Source organism: Propithecus coquereli, unplaced genomic scaffold, assembly GCF_000956105.1.
Source record: "Propithecus coquereli isolate 6110/MARCELLA unplaced genomic scaffold, Pcoq_1.0 Scaffold400, whole genome shotgun sequence".
Taxonomy (NCBI): Eukaryota; Metazoa; Chordata; class Mammalia; order Primates; family Indriidae; genus Propithecus; species Propithecus coquereli.
In genome coordinates, this window is record NW_012149731.1 from 1,829,937 (window position 1) to 1,857,238 (window position 27,302).

The 27,302-nt window shown below is 37.8% G+C and overlaps 1 protein-coding gene across 1 annotated transcript in view; it reads left to right on the forward strand.

Moving 5' to 3' along the window:
- Positions 1-27,302, forward strand: part of SHQ1 (SHQ1, H/ACA ribonucleoprotein assembly factor) — a 93,135-nt gene that overhangs the window by 10,632 nt on the left and 55,201 nt on the right. Inside the window, exons 5-9 of the mRNA XM_012652871.1 lie at positions 4,260-4,372; positions 11,047-11,174; positions 18,497-18,651; positions 20,475-20,528; positions 22,306-22,429. Of these exons, the coding sequence (XP_012508325.1) occupies positions 4,260-4,372; positions 11,047-11,174; positions 18,497-18,651; positions 20,475-20,528; positions 22,306-22,429 (574 nt within the window). The remainder of the gene's footprint in view (positions 1-4,259; positions 4,373-11,046; positions 11,175-18,496; positions 18,652-20,474; positions 20,529-22,305; positions 22,430-27,302) is intronic.

Sequence of the window (27,302 nt, forward strand, 5' to 3'; positions counted from 1 at the left end):
CCACCTCCCTTCTTTTTTTCCTTTCTGAAATTGCTGCCAGCCACCAGGGCGCCTTTGGAAAACTGCCCTGGCTGCTCAAAGTGAGGGCTTCACAACAAGCTCCTGGCTGCTCAGAGTCAGGGCTTCACAACAAGCTTCTGGCGGTGGTGGCTGCCAGCAGCAGCAATCCTAGAGTCTCTGGGCGCCAACCCAGCAAGCTCCTGGGACCACTGCTGCCAGCAACCACAGGATGCCAGGCTTGCTGGCCCTCTCCTTCCCTTGGCTACACTGGGGCACGTGAGGCCATTGTTTCCAGGAGACCCACAGGTCAGATGCGCATATAGTTCTTCATTTTCTGTCTGAATCGTCTCTGTCTCATCTATGCCTAAGCTTATATAAGCCTGATTTAAATCCTACATGACCTTTTCTTGGCAATCTCCATCTTAAATAGCTCTAATAACAAGTGGTGTAGCAATTCTTTAAAAATAAAAAAGGATCCTTTTCTTCCTTCTGTAGTTTAACATTTTTCATCCTCTTTTCTTCCTGCATATGATTGTGCATAGAACAAGCCTGAGTGGGGCTTGCACCGCTGTGAACATTCGTGTTCTACTGTGTACATGTTGTATGAATATGTAGAGGCCTTGAGTCTGGAGGCTGGGGGAAGAGGAGGGAGAGAGGAAAGAAAGCTGCTTTCTTGTTGGCCAGTTCTCATTCCTGTGAGAGCGGGGACCTTGGCTACTTGTTAATTACTAGATCTCCACTCCAGCACCTAGAACAGTTCCTGGCCCATAAACAGGCCCTCAAGCACTATTTGCTGAATGAATGATTTAATACTGGACTTCTGGCATAGTTCTGGGGATAAAGTGAAAAAGAAGCTAGATGAGACCCCTGCTGTCATGGAACATTCTAGTGGGGAGACAGATAGTAATCAGATAAATGACAAATAGAGTAATGACAGATAGTTACAGGTGAAGGAAAAGGAGAGGATAACATGAGACAGTAGGGGGACAACTTTGGTTAGGATGTCCAGAGACGGCCCCTTTGAGAAGGTGACATTTGCACTGAGTTCTAAATGATGAGAAGGGCATTATAAATGCAAAGGCTCAGAGCTGGGCCTGAATTGACGTGTTTCAGAAATGGAAAGAAGTCTACTGTGTGGCTTGAGCATGTTTGAGCCAGAAGGGGAAGGTAGACATGCAGTCGAAGAGCAAGATGGGCTGGATTGTGCAGAGCTATGGTAAGAGTCTGGGTCTATTCTAAGTGCAGTTAGTGTTTTGAAATCCCTGGGGTCATGTCAGTCCATTCATCCTCTGAAATACGGAGTTATCTACGAGGATTTACAGATTATACCCCATTTATGACTTTATATCTGGTCCAGGTGAAATAATGAAGTGGAACATTTTAATCCTTTTGTTTAAGTTGTTACTAGTAAGTGAGCAAACTGAAGTGGAGGGAGTATATGTACTCTCAGTAGGAAGTTAGCCAGTGAGTAACAGGGAACAGCAGTGGAAGAGGGAGCCATAGAGAAAGGAAACTGACATTATTGAATGTGTTAAGCCATGTGCTTGTGCCTTACTTGTATTATGTCATTTAATCCTCACAACAGCCTGTGGTACAGAGTGATGTCCCCTCCCCCTAAAAGATGTCCTCATGCTTATCAGAGCCCATAAATATGTAACCTTACATGGCAGAAGCCACTTTGCAGATGTGATTAAATTAAGCATCTTGAGATGGGGACAGTATCCTATATTATTTATGTGGGTCCAGCCTAATCACAGTGCCCTTATAAGAGGAAGGTGAATGGGTAAAAGTGAAAAAGAAAGAAGGCCACGTGATGATAGAAGTCCAGGGAGGAAAGGCGTTGTGATGTGGGGCTACAAGCCAAGGAATGAGGACAACCTCTAAGGTGGAAAGTGCAAAGAAACAGATTCTGTCCTAGAACCTCTGGAAAAGAATGTAACCCTTGATTTTAGCCCAGCGAGGCTGATTTTGGGCTTCTGACCTCCAGAACTGTAAGATAGTAAGTTCATGTTGTGTTAAGCCACCAAGTTTGGGGTAGTTTGTTACAGCAAAGGAAACAAGGGGAAACTAATAGGGCTGTGATAGAGGTGTCACTAGACTCATTTTACAATAAGGAAGCTGAGGTTCGGAGGGGCCGCACGATTGTCTGGAGCTGGGGTTTAGATCCAAGTTTGTCTAATTCCAAAGTCACTCTTTGTACTTTGTCAAGCTGATTTCAGAAGTGTGTGAGTGGGAAAAGGGAGTCTGCAGGCTAGGGAAATCTTTGGGGCTAGAAGGAGGAAAGAAAGGGGGTAACTCTAGGTCGCTGGTGAGAGGACTTGGAGTCCACGGGCAGGAAATGGCTCTCATAGTATTCACCTGGCTGAGGCAAGTCCTGTGAATACATGACATTAACTCCTCTCCCCCAAGGACTTCATCGGTGTCCTTTCCCAGCCCTCCCAGCTGGAGGAGCTAATTTTAGGCAGGTGAGGAAGTAGAGGAAGAGAGAAAGAATCCAGGTTGCACTGCTTGGAGAAGAGGTGTTTCTGGTTGAGTCAATGGAATTCTGAAAGTGTTTTCCCATGGAAACACCGCTGCTCGCTTGTTAAGCTCTTTGTATCTTGTGTACTCTATTTCAAGTTTATTATGAATTGCATAAACTTGTGGGCTGCTCCGAGAATCTAACTGCTATTTATAATAGTATTTCTATAGGGAAGAACATTCTAAGTCTCTGAAAAGTAAACTGAAAAGATACTCTTGGAATGAAAATTTTTATAAGTTTGGGGATATCAAATAATCTGTTTTTTTGCCCAGAATGTTTGTACTTGGAACCATTAAGATGTTCCAGATGTTCCAGTGACTTCCAAAAAGGTCTCTGGACCCTTTCATTATATGAGAATGTGCTTAGATTAAATATCGTGGCTATTACTGAGCTAAATGGATTATGGTGGGGATAACTTTAATAATAGTAATTTTTATTATTATACAGAAATTTTGATTGTGTAGGGAGGCTCTATCCTAGTCTCTTCCTTACTGATTTATCATCACTCACATTTATTACTGTGATTTTGCATTACAGCCATCAACTTTTCTGCCTGCTTATTAGGCACTAACCTCTAATTCCATTTAGAAACCTGTCTTAACAGTTTGCCTCCACAACTCTCTACCAAGTTATTTCTTTTGATTTCTTTGCAGCTAATATTCTTTAAGCTTTTTCCCGTTTCTGTACTTCTCATTTGGGGTTGGTAGTAGGAGTGGGGAGCTGGAAGAAAGAAAACAAGGCACAGTTTAGGAATATTTTGTATTGTATAAAGTTTCTTTGCTTCACAATTCTGATCAAAAGAATAAAAACGTTATGGTATCCTAGGCAGTTTTCCTAATATACATCTATTCTGTAGGATTTGGCTTGGGAAACAGACTGCATGTCAATATGTTACATCTAGATAAAGACAATTATAGCAAAGTTGATTCTTACTTAGAATTGGATTTTTACATTTTCAAATGGAAAGTCATTACTGTACATCAAAATTGCCCATAAAAATTCTTAAATTTGCTCACAAAGTAGAATGTATATAGTTTTGTGTATATAGTTTTACACAGGATGAATATCCCTAATCCAAAAATCTTAAATCCAAAATGCCCCAAAATCTGCTCCCAAAACTTTTTAAGTGCTGGCATAATGCTCAAAGGAAATAATCATTTGGGGTGTTCAGGATTTTGGATTTTTGGATTAGGGCTGCTGAACTGGTATAATGCAGATATTCTAAAATTTGAAGAAATCTGAAATCTGAAACATTTCCGGTCCCAAGCTTTTGGATAAACGCTACTCAACCTGTGTGGTAATTCTTCAGACCAGCTTACCTAGACTGTAGGAAGAGAGAAAAGTCTATATGTAGATGTCTGATATTCAAGCCATTTCTACCTTTAATAACTTTCAAATCTCTAGGGATAAATTGGGAAATGAATGTTGACTTAAATGTTTCTGCTTGCTTGCAGGGGTTTATTCCATTCCGTTTTTTATGTTGAACTCTTATAGCCTTAATATATGTTAATCAGTTCATTGTGTGATTAAATGAGATAATTTATGTGAAAGAGTCCAGTAGGGCCTAGCAAGTAGTAGGTGCTTTAACAAACATTTGTTGGGTCGGAATCTAAATGTCTTAAGTGCTATCACGGTTTACTGATCAGTTAGATTCTTCCTGTGTTTTGACAGTTTGTGCACAATTTGGTTTTTAAATGCTAAAAATAAGAGCAATTCTTTCTTTTCTGGGTGTTCTTAGGATGAATTGAGTGATGTTATTGATATTAAGGATCCAGATTTCACTCCTGCAGCTGAACGAAGGCAGAAACGCCTGGCTGCTGAGCTGGCCAAATTTGATCCTGATCATTATCTGTAAGTATGGAGTGTTTCGAGGATTAAAGAATTTACTTGACTTTTATTTTAAAAATGTTTGAGTGTCTTTTTAACTATGCTAGACATGTACTTTTGGATTCTAGAAGTTACTGATGGCTCAAAACGTTAACTGACATTTGACTTAACCTATAACTGTTACACCACTGTGATCTTTCTAAGATACTGCTTCTTAGTTGTTCACCTTAGTAACAGAGAACTCTACCAACATACTTTTTGTAGTTTTTTTCTTGCCAGGCTTAAAAATAGAACACTGAATTCATGAAAATATTTATACTTTTTTTAAGTAGGCTTTTTGTTGTAATTAATGGTATACATGAATGAAAATATGTATCAGTTTCTTTAATAATTTGAATCTACTCGTATTGCATTTCTTGGCTGATGGGGTCTTGTTAATACTTTCATCCACTACACCTGTAATCAGTGATATGTTTCAAATGAGCAAATAATTGTTGTTTGTGGTAGAGCATAAATATAATCTAATTTTAAATTTTGCTGTATTTCCCTCCTGCATTAATTGTGTTTTTAGTCATAATGTGTCTCAGTCAGGCTTATATTTGCATAAGGAACTTATCTAACTGATGGATAGGTAAATGATCACCTGGGGAGAGATTGTGGTGTCTCCCATTGGCCAGGATAGCTGCACTTCTTCCAAGGATTGTCACCTGGCCTCTGTGGCTACTTGGCTTGCCTAGGATGGGTGGAGAATAGGTGTCTCATGTTGATGTAGCCCTCAATTATTGTTCTTCCTTAGCTCTGGACCAACATTTTCTATACTGTTATATATACAACTATAATCATCATATCCCCTTTTATTTGTAGAATGCTTGCAGCTTATTAAGTGCTCTCATGAGATTATTTAATCCAGTTTTCACAACAGATGAGGAAAGGAGTTTAAGGGACTTGCCCAACCAAGGTCACACGACTACCGAGTAGCTTGGCCAGGACTTCAAAAGAGGCTCTCCATTTGTCATTTTATATTTCCTTCTCATGTACACTATTTCAGTTTAACTGCTGTTGCTCTTGTGATTAACATTCAATCTCCTGTGACACAGTAGGATACTAATTGGAATGACAGAAATATATCTCGTGATGTGCAAATGGAATGAGTGATGTGTAATGATAAATGGTTGAACTATTCAACATCCTAAGGGAAACTGGGTAAGAGCAGGGTATGTTGTATTTTGGAGGACATCTGAGAGATTCAACTCCATTTATATTGCCATTTCTAATTACCTTTATCTCTCCAATTGTGGTTTTAAAGGTCCACTGAAGAGTAATTTGAAGAAACCCATTTAAAATCATGCTGAATATTTAAAGTGGAAATTTCATTGTCAGCAGATTTCTCGGGCTAGCATGAAAACAGAATGAGCTTTACAAGACTGAAATTTCAAGTGGGAGGGAGCTTAATTAGAAGAACTACCTATCTTCTCTCTTCTAAAACTAGAAGAATAACTATGGCCTGAGAGAATTAGGAAATTGGAATTTATAGTTATAAGTGTGATATTATAAGCAGCCCTTATTCTTCTTCATCTTTTGTGTTTCTTTATCCGGAAGCTCATTTTCTTTAATTGTATGCGTGAAATGTTCTTTCCATTTCTCCAGGAGTAGTTCTTGGTATAGGAGTGGTTTGAATTTAGTCATGGGCTAAGTGAGGAGAGTGAGAGTCCTGAGGTGAGGGTTTTTTGTGACTTTCTGATAGCAATAAGACTTTAACTAAGTGTAGTTTTTGTGTTATTCATTACTCCTTATTTATAGCAGCTGACCGAGTCACCCAAATGTATTACTATTAAATGAAGTACAAGTAAAGTTCTTTTGAATTTTTAATTAAAATTTTTTTAGCTCAGTGCTTTTTTTGTTGTTAGTAGTTAAAACAGAGAAGAAATAGGCTCACTTTAAATTACTATCTACCATGCATATAATACATTGTACATATTATATTACATTTACATAAATGCAATATACACATGTAATACATAATATATTTTGCATTAGTGTAATATTACCTATTTTTAAGTTGTTGACTTATGCTTACAAGTCATGGTGTTGCCTCATGCTATCAGGATTTTGGGGAGCTTGAGGAAAACTAATTTTAACTTCAGCCTAAGCAGAACACAGGGAAGTCAGTTGATTGTAAAGAAAAATTAATACATTTCAAAGATATATATAAATGACTCTGGATTATTACTGTTTAAAAAGTCCTTTGTTGTTATAAAATCTGGACGTTATTGTATGTTTTGCAGCACATCACAGGCTGGGCATATAATAGATGATAGATAAACATATCGTTTTTGATTATCCATTTCTTGTCACTTGTAATTCCTTTTGGATATATTTTTACACTAAAATATGTTGATGACATCTTGAAGCATTCTTTAACAGTCCTTTCTCTTTTGCTTGTTGTAGTTAAGTTTTCATATTTCTCTTGTTGAGAGTGTGGGGGTTTTTTTCTTCCAAAATTATTTTTTAACTGTTGGCATATTTTTTACCTTAATCATTTTGTAAAGTCTTGCCTGTTTCTTTATTTGGGAGAAAACAGAAGAATTTAGTCAGCATTCTAAACATCTGTGAGATAAGGGACAAAAATGTCATATACCATTTGGGGTACGATTTTAAATTGCGATAACTTTTCATTGCTCTAAATTTGTTAAAGAAGATGGTACACTGATCAGGCTTTTGGATTTATGAAGTACATCTTAATACAACAGATAGTAATTAGGAGGCTGGGAGCAGGATTTCATGCTTCTGATATAGCTCACTTCTCAAAACACCAAGCTTAGGAGAAGACATTAGAATAAAATTGTATGTATTCATTCTTTTATTTATACATTTATTTGTTCAACAAATATTTGAATGAAGCGCATGCCAGGCAGTGTTGCAGACACCAAAAATTGTGTAGCGAATACGACAGGGTCTCTGTACTCATGGGGCTTACATTCTAGTGAGGAAGTAGACACTATTTTGATAAATGCTATGAAGAAAAAGCAGATTAAAGGTTTAGAGAGTGACTGGGCATCCCACTGACTGAATGTGTCCAAAATTGAACTCATCATTTTACCTGTAAAGTCTTCCTGAATTTTCTAACTTGCTTAAGTGCCCCATTTTTCACTCCAGTCACCCAGTTAGAAACCTGGGATTCATCTTCCACTTCTTTCTTATCCCACACATTCAATCAATCCTGAAGTTGTACCATTTATCTTCGTAGTATTTCCTTCACTCCATCTATCTCTGGCCCTCATCTGTGTCAGGCTTAGTGCAGCCCTCACCTAACTGCCTAACTGGCATCACTACCTCCAGTCTGTGCTTCTTCAAATCCATCAGCCGTAAAACCACCAGTATGATGTCTTATGTACTACTGAAAGTGGAAGTCTGCTTATCCCCGTACTTGGCGCTCTTTTGCTTAAAGCATATGCTCCTACCTCCTTAGCATGCCACTGAAAGTTCTCTGTGATCTTGACCCTGCCTACCCCTGCAGCTTCTCTTTTGCTGCTCCCTGCCCATGTTTTACACTGCAGCAATAACGAATGTTTGCCTTTGTCCACCTGTACCACACCACTTCCCATATATTCCCTTTTACTCATGATATCCGTTTGCCAGCTGTTTCCCCTCTGCCCCACTTTGACTGAATAATTTGTACTTCTACTTTTAGACTGGGCTCAGCTGTCACCCCCATACGCTTTCCTTGGTGCCCCCTATTATAGCTCATCTTGCTCTTGCCACATTGTTTTATAATGTTCTGTATTTGTGTGCATGGTTACCATCAGTTGGTTCCCATCCTTAAGGGCAGGTAGCGAGTCTTACTGATTCTGCACGCAGAAGGCATTCAGTGAATGCTTGTTGCATTAATGGCATTTAAAAACTTAAAAATAATTTATTCTAAAAAGTAGAACATTAGTCAACCTCAGTTCCTGAAACTCTTAATTCATGGACAATGTATAGAATAAACCTACACAGTTTAGGTTCCTGGGACTGTATTAGTGACATTTTACTCAAAATAATCACACAAACATTTTGGAGTGTTTTCGGTGGGGAGGGGGATGGAGGAGGTAGAAATGCCATTTTATCATGCCAGTCCTCCCCTTCATTATGGTTTCCCTGGGGAAAAACCAGCATCTTTTCAGATGGGCTCTTCTTCTTCCTTTGCCTTAAGTGTCCTCAATGCTCCAGTGTCCAAGACCCTTTCCCCTCACTGTGCTAGTTCTTCCTGGGCAGTTCCGTCCTCTTTCTTTGTCTAAATGCTCACGACTCCCGTGGCTTTCTCTTGAGCATCAGACTTGTATGTCCACCTAACTATTGGACAGTTCTTTGTTTCCATGTCCTAAAAGGGCACCTCAAACTCAACCTGTTCCAAACAGAAGTCATCGTCTCTCACTCATGTCTGCTAGCTTCCCATGCCCCTGTGTCAACGAAGGGCACTGTTGTCCACAGAGTTGTCCAGGCCAGGATCCTGGGCATCACTCTTGATTCCTCTAGCTCCTCAACCCCCGCAGCCTGCAGGTTCTGTCTTCTATCTGCAGGCCGGATCCATCCACTTTGCTCCATGTCTGCTGCTATCCTATTCTAGGCCACTGTTATTTCTGCTCCTTCAGGTTTGCCCCTTGAAATCATTTTCCAGACTGCAGTAAGAGTGATACTTCTAAAACACACTGATGTCATTCCCCTATGTAAAATCTTTTAAGTGTTTCATTGTTCTTAGGGATAAAAATCTTCCAGATTTTTTAACATAGCTTATGAGATTATTGTCACTACAACATATTCTTTTTAGATTCTCTCAACTTTTTTTCCCCCTCCTTTAATGTGCCTTCTTGTTTCCTAGCCTTTGCCAACTATCATTTCAACCCAGACTACCTTCTCTCACCCCTCTTAATCTGGTTAACTGTTAATTATCATTCAGTTGTTCATTTAGATATTATTTCCTCCAGAGTCCTTGCCTGTCATCGTAATTTTATTTTGCGCTAGAATCTTGTTCTGCCATGTCATAGCATTATGCCGTATTGTATTAACAATTGCCTGACTGTCCCATGGGACTGTAAGTTGCGTGAGGACCAGGAAGGACTGTCTGTGTGTTGTCAGCATTAGAACCCCAGTGTCTGACATGGAGCTTGCAACATGGCACAAAGTCAATACTTTTTGTTGAATGAATGATTTATTTACCATTTTAGCCATTTACTCCTGTTGCTTATCCTTTTTGAAATTCATTTCCTAGGAAAAAGCTCATATTCTGATTTGTGGATGAGTCTGTAGTAGAACCTTGATTCAAAAGAATTTTCTATCACTTTAAGGAGAAAGAAACAGCTAGTAAGAAAATAGACTTAGCAGGATTAGTTTATAAAGCACATACTTCGTCCTAGTCTTGTATACCTTGTGCACCTGACAAAAATCGTTACTGAGAATTCCCATTTCAACTAGCTATACAGTTTTGTCCAATATGTACTTACTTCCTCATGCATAAAAAAGAAATAATTTATGTTGGTTAAGAGTTTGGATTCTGGAGTAAGACTTGAGTGGGTCTACATCCTGGCCACACTTCTTACTGGTACTCTGAGCTTGGCCCAAATACACAAGTTTTCTGAGCCTCAGTTTCCACCCAAGTAAAATGAGGGTATTACTGGTACTTCCTGCCCATAGTGGTGATATGAGGATTCAAGGAAATCATAGATGCACAGCTCTTAGTGCAGTACCTGGAACATGCAAAGAACTCAGTGAGTTATCTGTGATCTTTCTAATTTTAAAAGATTTCAGTATCTCAGTTGAAAGGAAAAAAAGTGTCTGAGGTCATAAAACTGTCAGCTAGAAAATTCAATTTATCAAAGCAGCCAATTCTTTGAGTTTCTAGTTAACTGAAGTATAAATGAAATTTTCACCGTGAGTTATACTTTGTCATGCTTTTCTCAAGAATATCAATTCACAACTTTGAATGCAAGATAGTATCATTTCTGAGTAAGTGTCCTCCAAAAGTGAAAGATGTGTTTTGAATGTAGCTGTTATTTTTCTAGTTAAAATGGAGAAAGTAAGTATGGGAAAAGTACTTCTCTGTTCTCTACAGTGGCTGCTTTTATCTCTTTCAATAGTTTAAAATCAAAGAACTGTTAAGATTAGAATAGCTGAGTAAAATAGATTACATCTTAGTAGAAAATATGCTTGCACATGTAAAAAATGATGTGTATGTGTGTGTGTGTACGTATGTGTGTAGCCTCTTTGTGGAGGTATAGTATCCTGAATTTCCTACTCATCTGTTTGTTTTTCTTTGCTTGTGAAGTTGAAAATTCTTTCCTTTGTTGTGATCTTACAAAATCTGTGGTCCTTGCAAACTAGCACAAGTGCTGGGTTTCAGTCCAATATGTGTTCAGATTTGCTTCTTCCCACACCACTGAATATGAGATGGGACTTCAGGGAAGTACTAGTCTTCTGTGTACCTTCTACTTATAGAGATCAGAAATGTCAAATATCCCTTTAATCAGATGCTTACTTTTGTTTTGTGGTGATTGGTAACCGCAAAGAAAGTAAATATAGTGCTTAGTCTTTCCTCGAAATGCACTATGAATTAACAATCTGTATTTCTAGTGCAAACATGATGAGTTAAGAAACAATTTTAAAAAATGAAAACCAGCCTAATCCTATGTAACAAGCCCATTCAATGGTTTTTTTTTTCCCAGAGCTGATTTTTTTGAAGATGAGGCAGTTGAACAGATTTTGAAGTATAATCCTTGGTGGACTGACCCATATTCAAAAATGATGGCCCTTTTGGAAAAGAGTCAAGATCAAGAAGATCATGCTGTGTTAGGTAAGAAACTTAAAAGTAGGCTCATTTGTTTTATTTTAAAGTCTCACGGTACGCCAAGTTTACTGCCTTCCCTTTTCTTCTTTTTTTTTTTTTTTTTTGAGACAGAGTCTCACTGTGTTGCCCGGGCTAGAGTGCCGTGGCGTCATCCTAGCTCACAGCAACCTCAGACTCCTGGGCTCAAGCGATCCTTCTGCCTCAGCCTCCTGAGTAGCTGGGACTACAGACATGCGCCGCCATGCCCGGCTAATTTTTTCTATGTATTTTTAGTTGTCCAATTAATTTCTTTGTATTTTTAGTAGAGACGGGGTCTCGCTCTTGCTCAGGCTGGTTTCGAACTCCTGAGCTCAAACAATCCGCCTGCCTCGGCCTCCCAGAGAGCTAGGATTACAGGCGTTAGCCACCGCGCCCGGCCTGCCTTCCCTTTTCTTAAGCTTGTAATTGTAATTGCCTCATAATATGAAAATATGATTTTGGATTGCCAGTTTTAGAAATGAGGTCTTCACCCCTGACTGGAAAATACCTCTAAATAATTAGACTTACTTGTATTGGAAAATTCTTTTGAAGTATATTTTCCTTTAGGATCATTGGAGTTCTTTTAAATTTATTAAATTAATTAATGAATGTATGTATATAAATTTAGGGATGGTAACACACAGGGCATTTGTACTTTCTGAATAATCCACTTGAGAAGTATGAACATTCCTCTGTGGTAGGAACATTTGAGTATTAATAATGGTGGGAAAAGACCCAATTCTCATTCCCTTTCTCTGTTGAATGAATTTGATATGCCCTGCCCAATTTTTTCACAAGTGTTTTTGTGAAGAAGCAGGAATAGTTGTTCTCATATTTGTACCTTACTGATAGCAGATGGGCCAACTTTTTCCAGTGAAAGCTGAGCTGGGGAGTTTTATGAGCCACAAGAGATGGCTGTGCTGTAATTAACATTAAGCCAAATGTTATCCACAAAGAGTTCTTTCTTACATGGGCATGTTATTACCACCTTCCCTAAGTGCGAGGTTGGTGTATATTAAGTCTGTAGATTAGAATTATAACAGTTTCAGATAGATTGAGAATAGAAGGCCCAAGTTTTTTCTGTCATACTGATTTGGCTCTTATTTATATGTTAAAAATAAAATTTCAGTGTTTAAATGAAAGGAATATATACACACATACATTTTGAAGAATATTAAATGGAATATGTCATGTTCTAGGTCTGTAAGTTAAGTAAAAAAAAAAGTAAATAGATTATGGACTCTTCCTACCCTAAGTTCCACTGTTAACAATTTTGGGGTATTTTTCAAATATATATTCCCACATCTAAATATTTGTTTTAAGAAATTTATACGCATAGACTCATGTATATCCTGTTCTTACCTTGCTTTTTCAACTTGTAATATACGTTGCAGATCTTCCATATCAGCACTTACAGTTCTATCTGAAGCTTTTCATTGACTGCCTACTGTCTTGTTGTATATTTTTATCATGATGGATGGACATTTGGGCTGTTTACTGTTGATGGGCATTTGAGTTGTTTGCAGTTTTCTGCTATTGCAAATAATACAGTGGCCTCTTTGACCATTTAATCTGAAGTAGCAACAAGGTCTGTATTCCATCACAGTCTTTTGATTCTCTGCCTAGCAATGCAATAGCTTGTTATCTGCTATTTTTTCAGTGTTCAGTGTGGTGTCTGTTATATGAAAGTACTTGATGGAATAAATAAATATTGTAATAAATATTTTTGTGGTTAGGTTTTATTAGGTTTAGGTGATTTCTACCAGATCAAAAAATTGCTACTGTAATCTTTTAGAAGATAGATTGGCTCTATTGCATAACAGACACTTACTTATAATGACTTTTGTTACATTTATTGTTGTTTTCAACAAATCCAGCGTTTTATATTTGACTTGAGTTTAAGAAGTTTTCAGAGACTTCTCACGTTATACAGACAAATTTTCAGGTATAGGGTTGCTAACACAGTTTATACTGCATATGCTTTGTTTATACTATGTAGATCTACTCAGAAAGTTTGCTCAAACTTAAATCATCAAGGATATCAACTGGTCTGAATCAGTTTCCCCAGTTTTAGCATAGTATTTTAATGAAGTGGAGTGGGAGGAAATTGGTGGTTCAAAGTTGAGTTTTCTGTCCACCAGGGTGAGCTAGTTGCCCTAAAAATCAAAGGCATTACCTTTGATTTAAATTCTGTCTTGCTCTACTTTGATAAATTGTAGCTTATTCTCAGTCCAGTTTTCTGTGTCAGCAATGCTTTGAGTTAGTTCTCTCTGTGTAATTTTAACAGGAGATTAAGCCAGTCCATCCTTTTAACCACTTCCCCTCCCGACCCTTCCTCTGACCCATGGCTTATAGCCAGGCTGGTGTGTCAGGAGCAGTCACGGTCTGCTAAGCCATTATGGTGATTCATTCTAAAAATCACCTTTAAAAATAGCAAGGGCATGTGATCTAAGGTAGAAGAACTTGAGCTGTGTTGAACAGAAAGTGCCTCTTCTAATATGCCAAGTATTAGCTTAAGTATAGGTGTGAGCTAAACGTGGGGCTCGGGCTTTTGACCCCTTGCTCCACCACTTGCTAGCAGTGTGACACTTGCTAGCAGTGTGACCGTGCACCTTCAGGTTGCTGTGGACATTCTGCACCTCCCGCAGAGTTGTTGTGAGGATTGAATGAGACAATGTGTTTAAAATCATTAGCATATTGTAAATGTTAGAAATTATGATTATAGAGTAAAATCAATGGTAGGAGTGCCAGGAATTGAAGGGCTTCTCTGTGAAATGGTAATTTTTGTACATTTATGAAGCTTTAAGGGAAAGTTCTTTGTTAAGAAGGCTTTCTCTCTTTTTTTTTTTCGGGTTCATATATTTGAGACACCCAGATTTGGATGAACAAATTGAAGTGTGTTGAACCAGGATAAAATATGGGAAAAAGCAATAAACTTTTAAGTTTTCTATTTACCCATGGTACACGATGCTGCTGTCTCTTTTCCCGCTCTCTTCCTCTTTGTTCTTCTTTGCCTCTCCGGCCTTCTTCCTCTTGATGTGGTAGCAGTGGGCTGTTGTCTCTTTAATGCTCTCTCATCAGGTGTTGCCAGGCAGTTATAACAGTGCAGGTGAGCACTGTTTGATTAGTCCTTCGTCATAAAATACGAACCTGCCTTGTTTTGAATTCCAGATAAACTTTAAGTGGTGAACTTTGCTCCCTGTCTTTGCCTTGGTTGTGATTCTTGTCATTTTCATCAGAGTCCTGAGTTACAACAGTGAGACTTTTCTTCAGCTTTGTAATGATCCAGATTTTTCTCCCCAGAGCCTTGTAAATGGAAGTGTTAAATGCTGTGCTTCCCCCAAGCTCTGGTTTCATGAGGATGGACTCACCGCATTTCCCATGTTGTCTTTCAGTGGCTAATCTCAGCTCAAGAGTCTTGGCACGTTATTGCTTGTTATGACACCACATAACATTTATAGTCAATGAACTTCCTAGCAGGGACATCCTGTTTGGCACCAGTGAGCCCTTCAGTGTTTGTAGAGATAACTGTCAGTGTCAGTTTTGGAAGTTGTAGCTCTGCAGGGCTACTCATTTAGGCTGAAGGTTTGAATGCAGCACGTTTTCTTCCGGTTCCCTTGATCTGTTTCCAATAAATGTACTATGTAATAGACAGATGTGCATTACTCTGAGAGGAGCCAGATTGTGGATGATTTAATTGTTGACCCAGACAAGACTGGGATATTTGGGAAGGGGATTCAGAGAGGAAGGGAGGATTTAAAAGTAATAAAATTAAAAAATGTTCCAGAGAAAAAGTGACTACCTCACTGACATCTGTCTATTTTGATGGGAGTCCCTTTGCAGTCCTCAAACATATTGGTGAGGTTTTTGATGTCGGGAGGTTGTCCTGGGCCATTTGCGTCAATGTTAGGGCACCAGTTTCTTCCCCAAACGTATTGCGCTTTCTGCTGGCTTTTGTTTCGCTGGAGATTATTTTTAGAAGTATAATTAACTGAAATGTTGTGAACTACACAGCAAAGCTGCTTTGTAGTGTAGCTAAGTCATACAAATGCTTGACAAATGTTACTCGTGGTGGCAATCATCCAAGTATTGTTGGCACTGCATCTGTCGTTATTTCCAGTACTGCTGCTAGGTTAGACCTGACTGTGTGCAAACCTCCCCAAGTTCCCCTTTGGGTGATATGATTTACAGCTCTAATAAAAAAGGCCTTAGGGAGCTCAGACTTTTGGTTACTCTAGTGATTTCCCGGTATGTTGTTATTGTTATTTATCTTCTCTGGTTTCTTTGCTTGAATTTCAGAATTTAAATGCGTTTGTGTATTATTAATGAACTAAGTAGGCCAACATGGAATTTAAAAGTGGCCCCAAAAAGGTGGCACCATTTTAGGGAAAGGCTAGCAGGACCTAGCATCCAGGAATTCACAAGAGTACATTCAAGTAGGCTTTTTTATGTATACAGTTATTGAAAATGACTTAGAATACGTAGAAGCACTTACATATGGGTAGTGTAACATCAGAACCTACGGTGCCTAGTTCAACCTTTACAAATCGTTACACATATATAGGTATGATTACTCAAGAATGAAGGTGTGAACATGTAGAAGAGTTGATGTGTTAAATGGTTCTGGGCATGCTTACTTTGTGATTCAGAATTATGTGGAAGCAGAGGTCTTTATTAGTCAGCTAGGACATAAAGACTTTTCTCTAGTGAGATATCATCGTGAACACCTGGCACTTTCCTATTAGTTAAATTAATGAACATCTCAAAAACCATACCTAAGGGAGTACTGTCTCAAACCTTCTTGCTAAATGCGAGAGGTCTTAAAATATAATACTTGGTCAGGTATACTTTCTTCATGCAGTATGTTCCTTCATGCAGTTTCCTTAAATTGAATTGCTTAAAGTGAACTGAGAGCTTTTATTTAAATTAAGGGATCTTCAGGTGAGTCCTTTAAGGGGGCAGTCAATACCCAGTTTATCTGTCTTATTAATAAATTAAATAAATTATTAGTTAAATACAGTTGACCCTTGAACAACAGACGTTTGAACTGCCTGAGGTCCCCTTACATACTTGGGTTTTCTTCTTCCTCGGCCAGCCCTAAGACAGCAAACCCAACCCCTCCTCTTCCTCAGCCTACTCAGTGAAGATGATAAGGATGAAGACCTTTATGATGATTGACTTCCATTTAATGAATAGTAATTTAATCTTAAAGAGACTTCAGGTACAATTCAGGGGTTGAGGAAATTAAGGCTATAAATCCAGAATCTGTTAGAAAAAAAATGGACCTATTTGGCTACATAACAAATAAATGCTTCAGTAGCAAAGGGCACCATAAGCAAAGTCAACAGAGATACAGTAGATTTGGTGAGACGATATACAAAGAAGTTCTTAATTTGACAAGATGAGCCATCCAATAGAAAAAATAGGGCAAAACACATTCAAATGCGTAATTTACAGGAGAGCAAATCCAGATTGCCTGCAAACCTATGAAATAATGCTCAAAGTTTAGCAATTAGGGAAATACTAAGTGAAGCAGCTATGATATGTCACCATTTTAGTTTTTTCTTGCTGCATGAAGAATTAAGCACGACTTTCACACAACATATGTTCATGGCCTCACAGTTTCTGTGAGTCAGGAGTTGGGCCTGGTTTAGCTGAGTCCAATGACTAGGGGCTTACAAGGCTATAGCCAAAGATGTCCATTTTTTAAAATTATTATTAATTTTTATAGATGTTGGTGGCTGTGTTCCTTTCTGGAGCTCAGGGTCCTCTTCCAAGCTGACATGAGTGTTGGCAGAATTACGTTCCTTGCCGCTGTAGAACTGAGGCCCTCACTTTGTTGCTGTCAGCTGGGGGTTACTCTCAGATCTTAGAGGATGTCGCAGGTCCCTGCCACGTAGCCTTCTCACAGGCCCTCTCACCTCACCTCCTGGCATCTTACTTCTTCAAAACCAGCAGGCGAGTCCCTGGCTACAGTCTGCTAATAATGGAATGTGATCGTGGCAGTGACTGTCCTATCACCTTTGCCATGTTCTACTAGGCAGAAACAAGTCACAAGCTCCATTGCCACACAGTGATGTGACTCACTGGGGGTCATTTTAGAATTCTGCCTGCCATAGTCGCTTTATATTCATTAAACTGGGAACAATTGGGGAAAAAGCAATTACATTTCTTACTAGGAGGAGATGGGAGGTATAATATGTATAGGAAGAGGAACTTCTAGCTATGACTGTTAGAAAGGAGAGTTATTGTAGCCTTTAAGTAAAGTATCTTTCTGTTAATATAATGCATACACTTTTTGACCCAGTAAATCTACCCTTGAGAATCTACTTTATGGAAACAAAGCCTCCAATATCCAAGGACATATGACAAGGATGTTTATTGTAGTGTGATTAGCAGTGGCAGAAAACTAGAAGCAAAGTGAATGCCCATCAGTAGGGGGAGTGGTTGGACAGAGCATGGTACATCTTGGAATATTATACTCCTTTATAAAAATTAGCTACGTACCAGTTGACTTGAAGGGATTTGCTAGAGGTATTGTCGAGTGAGAGGGGCTAGATAGAGAAAATAACCTAATTCTTTGCAGGAGGTAGGAGGTATAAACTCCCTATTATATATGTTTGTGTGTCTGTATATGACTACATGGGTGTAGAGAAAACTGTGGAATGATATATAGTAACTTTAATTTGGGGAAAACTTTTGATGAAGATTTAGGTGAAGAGAGGGTGCCAAGCAAAAGAAGAATGTGGAAAAGGGATCCGTGTTGAAAAGAAACATTCTTTTCCCCCAAGTCTAGTATGTGTGATATGGTCATATGTAAAACTTGACTTATATGGGTAGAAAATATTAGAAAATAAATACTATGCCTTTAAAATTGATTAATATCTGGGAATATTCATATTTCTTGGTGTAAAACTTTCAAAATGGATAATGAGTATTTTAAGAGTGCTTTAGTTATTATACTTTTTGTTATCGAAATGTATTATCTTAATTTTAAAGTCAGTTACTTTAGCATTTAGATGCCTTAAATATAGAACAGTATAGCAAAAAGGTGTTGAGGGGGGCCAACTAATAAGGAATAGATATTTAAAAATTTCTTCTTTATTTAGCTCTACTAAAGTTTGAGCAAATGCACAGTCCTTAATAAAATTGTGAAGTCTACTTAAAAAGTTATTTTGATATCCAGAGTTAAGTAGAAAGAACTTTTATTTCAGTTTCAATAATCAAAATTCTAATTTTGACAAATCTTTCACATTAGGAGTTTTACAAAACTGAATGAAACTTCTAATTTTAAACACATTTTCTTCTAGTGTCTTTTTCTGAAGAAGAGAAATATCAGCTACGAAAATTTGTCAATAAATCTTACCTGCTGGACAAGGAAGCCCGGAGTCAGGTGTACTACGGTTTGATCGATATCCTTCTGGCATATTGCTATGAAACTCGTGTCACTGAAGGAGAGAGGAATGTAAGTGCACGTGTGTCTGTGCATGTCGGCATAGATTACTGTGCTAACTAAACTGCATTAAGGCATCAGCTCTCCTGTCTAGAGTAGAACCTGTTGTGATTATTTAAGGGATGCCCCAGGCAGAGGTGCATGTGTGTGGTGGTGGTGGGTACCAACATGCAAGCTAATGCTTACTTGGTCTTTTTCTTTTCTCTTTTGGCATTAGTCTCTGCCAAATAGCAGAGCAGGGGAGTTTAAGGAGGTAAAGCTGAGAATGGAGAGGAAAGCTATCCTGAGCTCTCATCTCTTTTGGCTAAAAAGAGAAGGCTCTGTTACATGACACTTGGCATTGGCAGGGGGGTAATATACCCACATGTTCTTTTTCTTAGCCATCAGTCAGCAGATGTAAAGTGTGGCACTTTACAAAAAAAGAAATCTTAGTATTGACCTAAATGTCACTCAATTCATATAGCATGTGTACTCCTGAAAAATTGTATGTAAATCAGGTTTTTAAAAGCCTGAATCATATCTTTTTTTGCTATGTAAAGGAATCATATTGTAAAAGTAAATGCTTTTGTAAAGTTAATTATTTCTGAAATGACCTTTTAAAAAATAATATAGACTTTATCATATCTCTTCTTAAACCGTATTTGATTTTGTAAATGAGCTAACCTTCTCGCTCACCTGTATCACTGACTGTATATTAAAAAGCCTGGAAAACCAAAAAATGTTTTTCTAGTTAGTATGGCCCTGCAGCTGTTTATAATTGTCCTTGTTCAAAGGGTTATTTTTGACCTAAGTATGTGCTTTCCTTTTTTGAATTACATAATAAATCATATTATAAAGGAAAATACACACATGAAGAAAATAATAAAGATTTTCTATAATTTCAGCCATCAAAAATAACCACTGTTACAAGGTGATGTATCTCTTCCCAATCTCCTTTCATTTCGCACATGTGTGTATGTATGTGTGTATCTACATTGGGTCGTAATGGATATGCCATTTAATCTGCTTTTCTTAACATCGTAACACTAGCATAGTATTAGAGTTAGAATTTTGTATGTGCCAATTTTTTTTTGTTCTCATGATTCTGAAAATTTCTAAGGTGGTTCTGTGGTTTGAATTTGCCTCCAAAATGAATATTATGGACTGTGTCAAGGATATACTACATCTGAAAATACTTTTTGTTTCCACTCATCTTTTAAAAGACACCATATTTGGAGAAAATGTTTTCTTTGACAAAAAAGTACTTCATATTATTGAATCTTGAAAAGATGAATGAGGATGTTTAGTTATTAATACATATACTTGATAAAATTTACCATTTTTATTCTTGTTTCCTTATATTTGAAATCATGAAGTCTTGCAACTTCAAGATCTTCTCTAGAGTGTGCATATTCTCACAAGCATTCCCTGAACAATCAAGTTCCTCTAGCAGCTTTTTAAGTGCCACAGACATCATTTCAACATTATCTTCGATTGCTTTGATACATCATTTATAGAATGTTTGGGAGGCCAGTAACTTAGTTGAGAAGGACAGAAAATTGAGCAAGCATCACTTGGCTTTAATTTTTTGTTTCAGAGCCCTTGCTTTTTTGTTCTTGTGTTTTGGTACTCTTAGCAGTAGAAAAGTTTTATTTTATAAAATCCCAAGGAAAGTAAACAGTAACTTCCCTCTGATAGTCTCTGTATCAGTAAATCAATTATTTTATCATAGTCATAAATACTTCTTTACATATGTCAGTACTACTCAGTATTGGTTGAATAAATGTATGTATCGACCTGTTGTTAAATGACTTTACCTCTGTGTGATGGTACTCTTTTCTCCAAAACAAATAAAGGTTGAATCTGCATGGAATATCAGAAAACTGAGTTCAACACTGTGCTGGTTTGAGGTATGATTTCCAGTTGCAGTTTAGCATTTATTGTTCAGAAAGTTATTTTTCTGTTGTCATTACTTCATTTTGGGCAATTCAGTCAATTCCTTCAGTTTTTAAAAGTGGGAACTTTTATTGTACAAGTTTGTTTTCCATCTTTTTAATGAAATTCTGATAGTGAAGCCAGGTATTTTGGAAGTTGGGTGAGGGAAACACACTTTGGAGAAAGAATGGGGACATGGTTATCTGGGGGAGAATGTGGGGTGGAGTCAGAGGTGTGTGTCTAAGATGGCATCTGTTGGGGCTCAGAGCTCAAAGATGGGAAGCCAACCTAGGTGATAACTGACACCAGGGTCTGTGCTCAGTCTTTTATATGTATTACTTTACCTGTTCCTCTCGATAAGTGTGTGAGGTAAGTGTTGATGGTTTTACAGGTGTGAGGAAACTTAGATCATATAGCTTAGATAACTTATCCTAGGTCCTACAGTTAGTGTGGTTAAATTTGATAACTCTTTTAGTATAGTAATAATTGCATTTATATCCATTTTCGTCTAGAAAATAGTGCAGGTCCCACCAAAAATTTCAAAGGATAATGTCTTTAAATTTACTAATTTTGAACAAACTGTCGTACATCAAAACAGTAATTAAAGGTAGAAGCTTTTTAAAAAGTATCATTTAAATATTTGATAATTGTATCATCAGTTAAGACAACTATTTGATAGTATTTTTTAAGTTGTGAAATCAAAATTGTTTCATGGCATCACTTTGTTCAAATAATAGGTAATATGTAAACAGGAGCTGAAACATTTATTAGAGAATCTTACTACAAGAGTGGTCCATGTACCAACAGCTTGACCAGTAGCCTCAGCTGGGAGCTTTTTAGGAAGACAGAATCTGAGTCCCACCCCAGACCCACTGGATCAGAATCAAAATGTGTAGCCAGATCTCCAGGTGATTCGTATGCATATTGAAGATGGAGAAGTGCTGCTCTCTAGGCGTAATTTAAGTTCCTCATATTGCCCCGAGCAGCATATGATAGAGGAATTGGTTTTGTAATAATTGTGTTTATTAATAAATTTAAAGTAGTTGGTGACTAGATAATTTTGTAGTATAATTATTAAAATCTACATGAAAATTCACCTATTTGTGACTTTATTTTGAAATTTTTGTTTTTGAGATAATTTGATACCATTGAAGATAAACCTGAATGGTATTTGGTACCATTGAAGATAAACAGCTTTTTTCTAGAAATCAGTACTTCAGTGTTTTCTCTTTGATGAATGAAAACAAATTAGTCAAGTAAATATCTTATATTACTCATGCCTAAAGCAAAAAAAAAAAAAAATTAAAAAGGAGACTGAACATACTTCATGAAAGAGTTCTACATCTTTGATCTGTACCATCTTGAATGACCCTAAAAGACAAAAACGTGAAACATATATTATTTTAAAATATCCTTTATGTGCACCTGTATTTTGTTAATGTCATGTGTTTTAGATTCTTATTCGTAATTCTTAAGACTTTTAAAAACTTTCCTGCTATATATGTGATTTTAAAGGAGCATTTGAGATACGTTGATATAGCATGAAAAATTACAAAGACTGCAATTAAATATTTTACTGTAAGGTATACAAAAAATCATTTCAGGGTTTTATATTTCTCCTACTTGGCTTCAAGATGATCCAAATTTATAGTTTTTAATTTTTTAATTGAGAAAAGTTTTCTATTTCATTGTGTGCTTTTATTTGCATAACATTTTATGGAAATAACTGCTTATTAAAATGACACTTCACAGACTTGGAGTAATGTTCATGAGATCATGGTATCTTTTGGAAGAAGAGTTTTGTGCTACCCACTTTTTCGCCATTTCAAGCTGGTGATGAAGGCCTACAAAGACACTATAAAGATACTGCAACTAGGTAAGATATTATTGTGGTTACAGATTTGGGAATGAAAAGTTGTAAGTTTTTAGTCTGTGAAGATATCATGATTTTTGCTTTTTTCTATGTATAAATTCCAACTCTACACCATATTTTTTCCATATACAAATAAATCATCTAATCCAACCACTTTTAAAGTAATATGCCCTTTCTATAGATATATAATCACACAGAGGCGTGATACTCTTTTCTGAGAGGAGTAGGAAGGGTAAATAGAAAAGGTACACCCAGTATTTCAGACCATTTTACATTATAGTAAATTGCATAATTCAGTATTTCTTGGATGCCTGTAATTTTGTAGGCTCTGTGCTAGGACTGTGGGTGTAATAATAAAGAAGGTAGACAAATTCCTTGCTCTGATGAAGTTTACAATTTTGTCAGAGAGACAGATGATATGTAAGTAAGCAATTCCAAATAGAAAAGTGCACTGCTGGGGGAAGTATTTAGGAGGGGACACATAACCTAGATTTGGGATGTCAGAAAGGGTTTTTCAATGAAAAGCGCAACTACTCTGAGGACTTTTGACTATCGCTAAATTCAGCCTGAAAAGACAAATACTTATTAGCTTTCAGCATGTGGAAAATTCCAGGCTCTGAAACAAATTCCAAAGCGCCCATAACAGCAGCGTTAGAACAAGTTTAATTTCCAAGATAATGACTTTGAAGAGGGCAACATCTATTTGTATGTATTAGTTCTAGCACATTTATTTAAAAGTCGCTCTGAGTACTTTATGGTCATTTCTTATATTCTTCCCCTGGGGAGTCTCATCATTCCTTTGCCCTTAGTTAAAAGTGTTCCTAGGAACTTAGTTTTCCGACTTCACAATAAGGAGAAAGAAAGGAAGTTCTTGCCTCTGTATCTAGGTGACTTCACTAGCTTAAAGGAGAGAATCACTCCCACCTCGAGTGCACTTTGCCTTCTGTGTAACCTGTAGTCTTCTTGCCCTGGGCGGGGGGAAGTCATGTTTGAAGTAGATTCTTTTAAAGTAGACAAAAATTGTAAAAATGAATTATAGTTAAATGAAAGATGGCTTTTTATTCATATAGTGGTTTAGACTAGCTGGATTTGATTTTGAAGGATTGTTGATTATAGGATAAAAGAGCTACTATCATTGAGAAATCCATCTTCTTTAACTTACAAACTGTGTTGTTTTTTCGCGTGTTACTTCTTCTTGCCTTCCATCCGAGATATTTCTTGAATTGCTAAAATTACCTTGAAAAATCAATCTACTATAAATGAGTGGTTGTTGAGCTTGAGTTATCACGTCGCAATTCATGTCTTTTTTTAAGTCATGGTAGGTTATCTGGGCATTATTCATAGACTTAAAGCCTGAGAGTGCAGTTTGTGATTATCCCTCCACATCATGGCCCAGATGGAAAACCGTGGCAAAGCCCCTATGCGCATGTTTACTCACACACTCACTCACTCTCACTCTCTTTGACTCTCACTCTCTCAGACTCTCTCACACATACAAACTACTACTTGTTACTTTTTATTCTGGGAAGTAGTCTAGTTCTCTGGATTTTTATTTGAAAAGTAATCAGTTCTGTGATTGCATAACCAAAAATAAATTTGATTGCCTTGGCTTACATTGTAATCAATTACTCAAAAAGTTTTAGTAGGTCAGAATTGAAATTGAGACTTAACTTTTATTCATTATCACTCTGACAAGAATAGTCTTATCAGCTGTGTTATGACAGCAACAGAAAACTTGAAGTAACACACTGGAGGCCTCTCTGCTAAAAGTGAATCTGAACCCTCTACACACCATGTACCATGTGTTCTGTGACTAATTTGGATTGTGGCTAGTTAGTGCTGAAACAGGGGACTGGATTGTCTAGAATTCATGCCATAAGCTATGGGGCTGACAAGCCCTGGTGAGGACTGAAGCCTGTATTTGTACAGGTGGATGGCACAGGGATGCCATTACTGCTACTGAAGAGGCTCATTTGTTTGGACACCTCGTAATTTAAGTGGAGGTAGCTCTGGTTTGGCATTTAATGTTTTCCGAGAATGAATTCATGCCTACTTATAATTCAAAATGCAGTCACAGTGTTCACACTTTTTATTATAAAGGTCAGTACAATGCTTCCATAGTTGAAAGTAATAAATAACTCTTTTCCCCCAAAGAAAGATTGATCTTAAATGGAATGAGCTTCCAAGACCAATGTAGGAATGCTTCAGGAATCTGCAGGATATTTCATTATGATTGATTGACTAAGATCTGAGTTCTCAAAAAGCCATGAATTTGCTTTATCTGACTTCACAGTAGCCTTTACAAGGATTCTTTACTACGCCTTTCGCCCTTTTCGGTTTTGTATCACATCTCCCGTTTGCTCCCCTCCTCCTGAAGACTGTGTGTTTATCTCTCCGGGTTGCTGTTGTGTTTAATGCAAACTCCTAAAGGGCAGGAAATCCTGCTTTGCCTGCTTAAGTACTGTTCAATGCTTAACAAAGGCCCTTGCACGAGGAGTTGCTGTCCCTGGATCAGGCACCTTGGGGCGCTTGACTCTCCCGTTTTCCCCTCTGTCTCTGTCCCTTCAGCAACTTTTATTGCCTCCTCCTTGTTTTATTCTTTTGGGAAGAATGGGTCATGGAAGCATCACTTAGCTGCTGTTTAGTCAATAGAAAATAAAAGTAAAAGGGATAAAAAGAGAGCAGCATACAGTTTACTATTTGTACTAGTATCTACATCTTTTTAATCTGTGTAAGGTATTCCTCCCTCTGCTTCCATTGGAAGGGCTGAACATGACGGGGTGGAAGGGAAACAACAACTTTATTTTTCCCTCCAGCTCATTCTGTAGGTTCTTTTTTTTCCCTTCTTGGATGGAATATATATCCTATATGTGTCATATCATATATATATCTTCTGTAATATATACTCTGTCACTTTTTCTGTCACTTTAGATTACATAAAAATTCTCTGACCACTTCTAGTCATGAGAGGGGTTTAATTTCAGTACTTGAAATGTCTGATTTGAACTTCATTAAAAGGGAAGCCTTCTCTTCCCCAGCTCCAGTCTGCCTCAGGGTGGGACGTGGCGCTTGCCTCTGCTCAGTCATCACGCGCTGCTCTTTCCTGCTTCTCGATGAGGGTCAGACACCAGTCTTTGTACTCTAGGAATTACCATTTCCAGGTCAAGCAGGTTGTACTCTCTGACGCCTCTCTTAAAACCCTCTTCCTCTTGGTTTAAGGTGACAGAAAAGCCCCTCCTTCCTGACCTTTGGAGGGTAGTAGGAAATTCCACAGCACTCCACCAACTTCATCCAAAGAGATTTTTCTGGACCTCTTTATCCTTAAGCTCCTGGAGGTGAATATTAGGCTAATGAACTATAAATCATTTTTAGTTCCTTTCTCTATAAGTTCAGCATGGAGGTTAGCATCTCTTTTTAAAATATGGGAATATTTGATATCTATTTTATTCTTTTTGAACTTCGTTGGAAATGTCAGAAAGGGTTCTGTCTATTAATGACCATAGCTGCGGTGTAGTAGCTACTTTGTGTGTGCCAGTGCTAGGCTCAGTTCTTTTTTTTTTTTTTTTTGAGACAGAGTCTCACTGTGTTGCCCGGGCTAGAGTGAGTGCCGTGGCGTCAGCCTAGCTCACAGCAACCTCACACTCCTGGGCTCAAGCGATCCTCCTGCCTCAGCCTCCCGAGTGGCTGGGACTACAGGCATGCGCCGCCGTGCCTGGCTAATTTTTTTCTATATATTTTTAGTTGTCCAATTAATTTCTTTCTAATTTTTAGTAGAGACGGGGTCTCGCTCTTGCTCAGGCTGGTTTCGAACTCCTGAGCTCAAACAATCTGCCCGCCTCGGCCTCCCAGAGAGCTAAGATTACAGGCGTGAGCCACCGCGCCCAGCCTAGGTTCAGTTCTTCAGATACCTCATCTCATTTCACTCACGTTACAGTCTTGTGAAACAGGACTACTATCCCCATTTCGCAGATAGAAGACAGGCTCAAAGAAGTTAAGTCAGTAGCCCAGGCTCACACAGCTAGTGACCTAGAATTGACTCCAGGTCTGTGTAACTCAAAGTCTGTGCCCTTATACGTATTGGACTGGCTATAAATGAAATTATGTGAAGCCTGGAATTTGCTTCCAAATAGTCCAGAGTGGGTTGAGGGAAAGTGGGAGGGTGCACCTGAAACCAGGCTGGCCACAAGGTGACTGCTGCCTGGGTGATGAGTATGTGGGATTCATGGTACTGCCCTCCCTATTTCCATACATGTTGTGATTTTCCTTTACAAAACGGCTGCTTTTTTTTTTTTTTTTTAAACCTGCACTCTTAACCACTACATTACTGTGTTTCAGATTTAAATTTATCCACCATTTTGTGGAAAACATAATTCCTTATTTGGATAGTTGTCATTTAAAAATTTTTCTGGCTAATAAAAATACGTATAAAATTCTGTTTTGTTTTTAAGGCTAATGGACACCTGCTTTTCTGTAACATTTCAAGTCCCATGAATAGTAGCTAGCTACCTGGCAGGCTTCAGAAGTCTAACTATTGTCACCAATTAAAAGCTGGTTTTACTTCAGATAATTAATAGCCCTTACATATCAGTCATTAACTAGGCTTGATAATCAATTTTTCAGAAATTACTGCTTTACTAACCTCTTTCATAGATAAAATAACACAATCAACGGGAAATAAAAGAAGAGCTATGGCACCGAGCGCAGGGTTTGGAGCTGATCTTTTTTTTTAAAAGAAAAGTGGATGTTTAAGAAATTGAGGTTTGGCAAGTGTATTGGGTGAGCTGAGTTCTGAGGAAACCTTAAAGGTGAATTTCTTCTTTAAATTTTTTTTTTTTTTGAGACAGAGTCTCACTGTGTTGCCCGGGCTAGAGTGCCG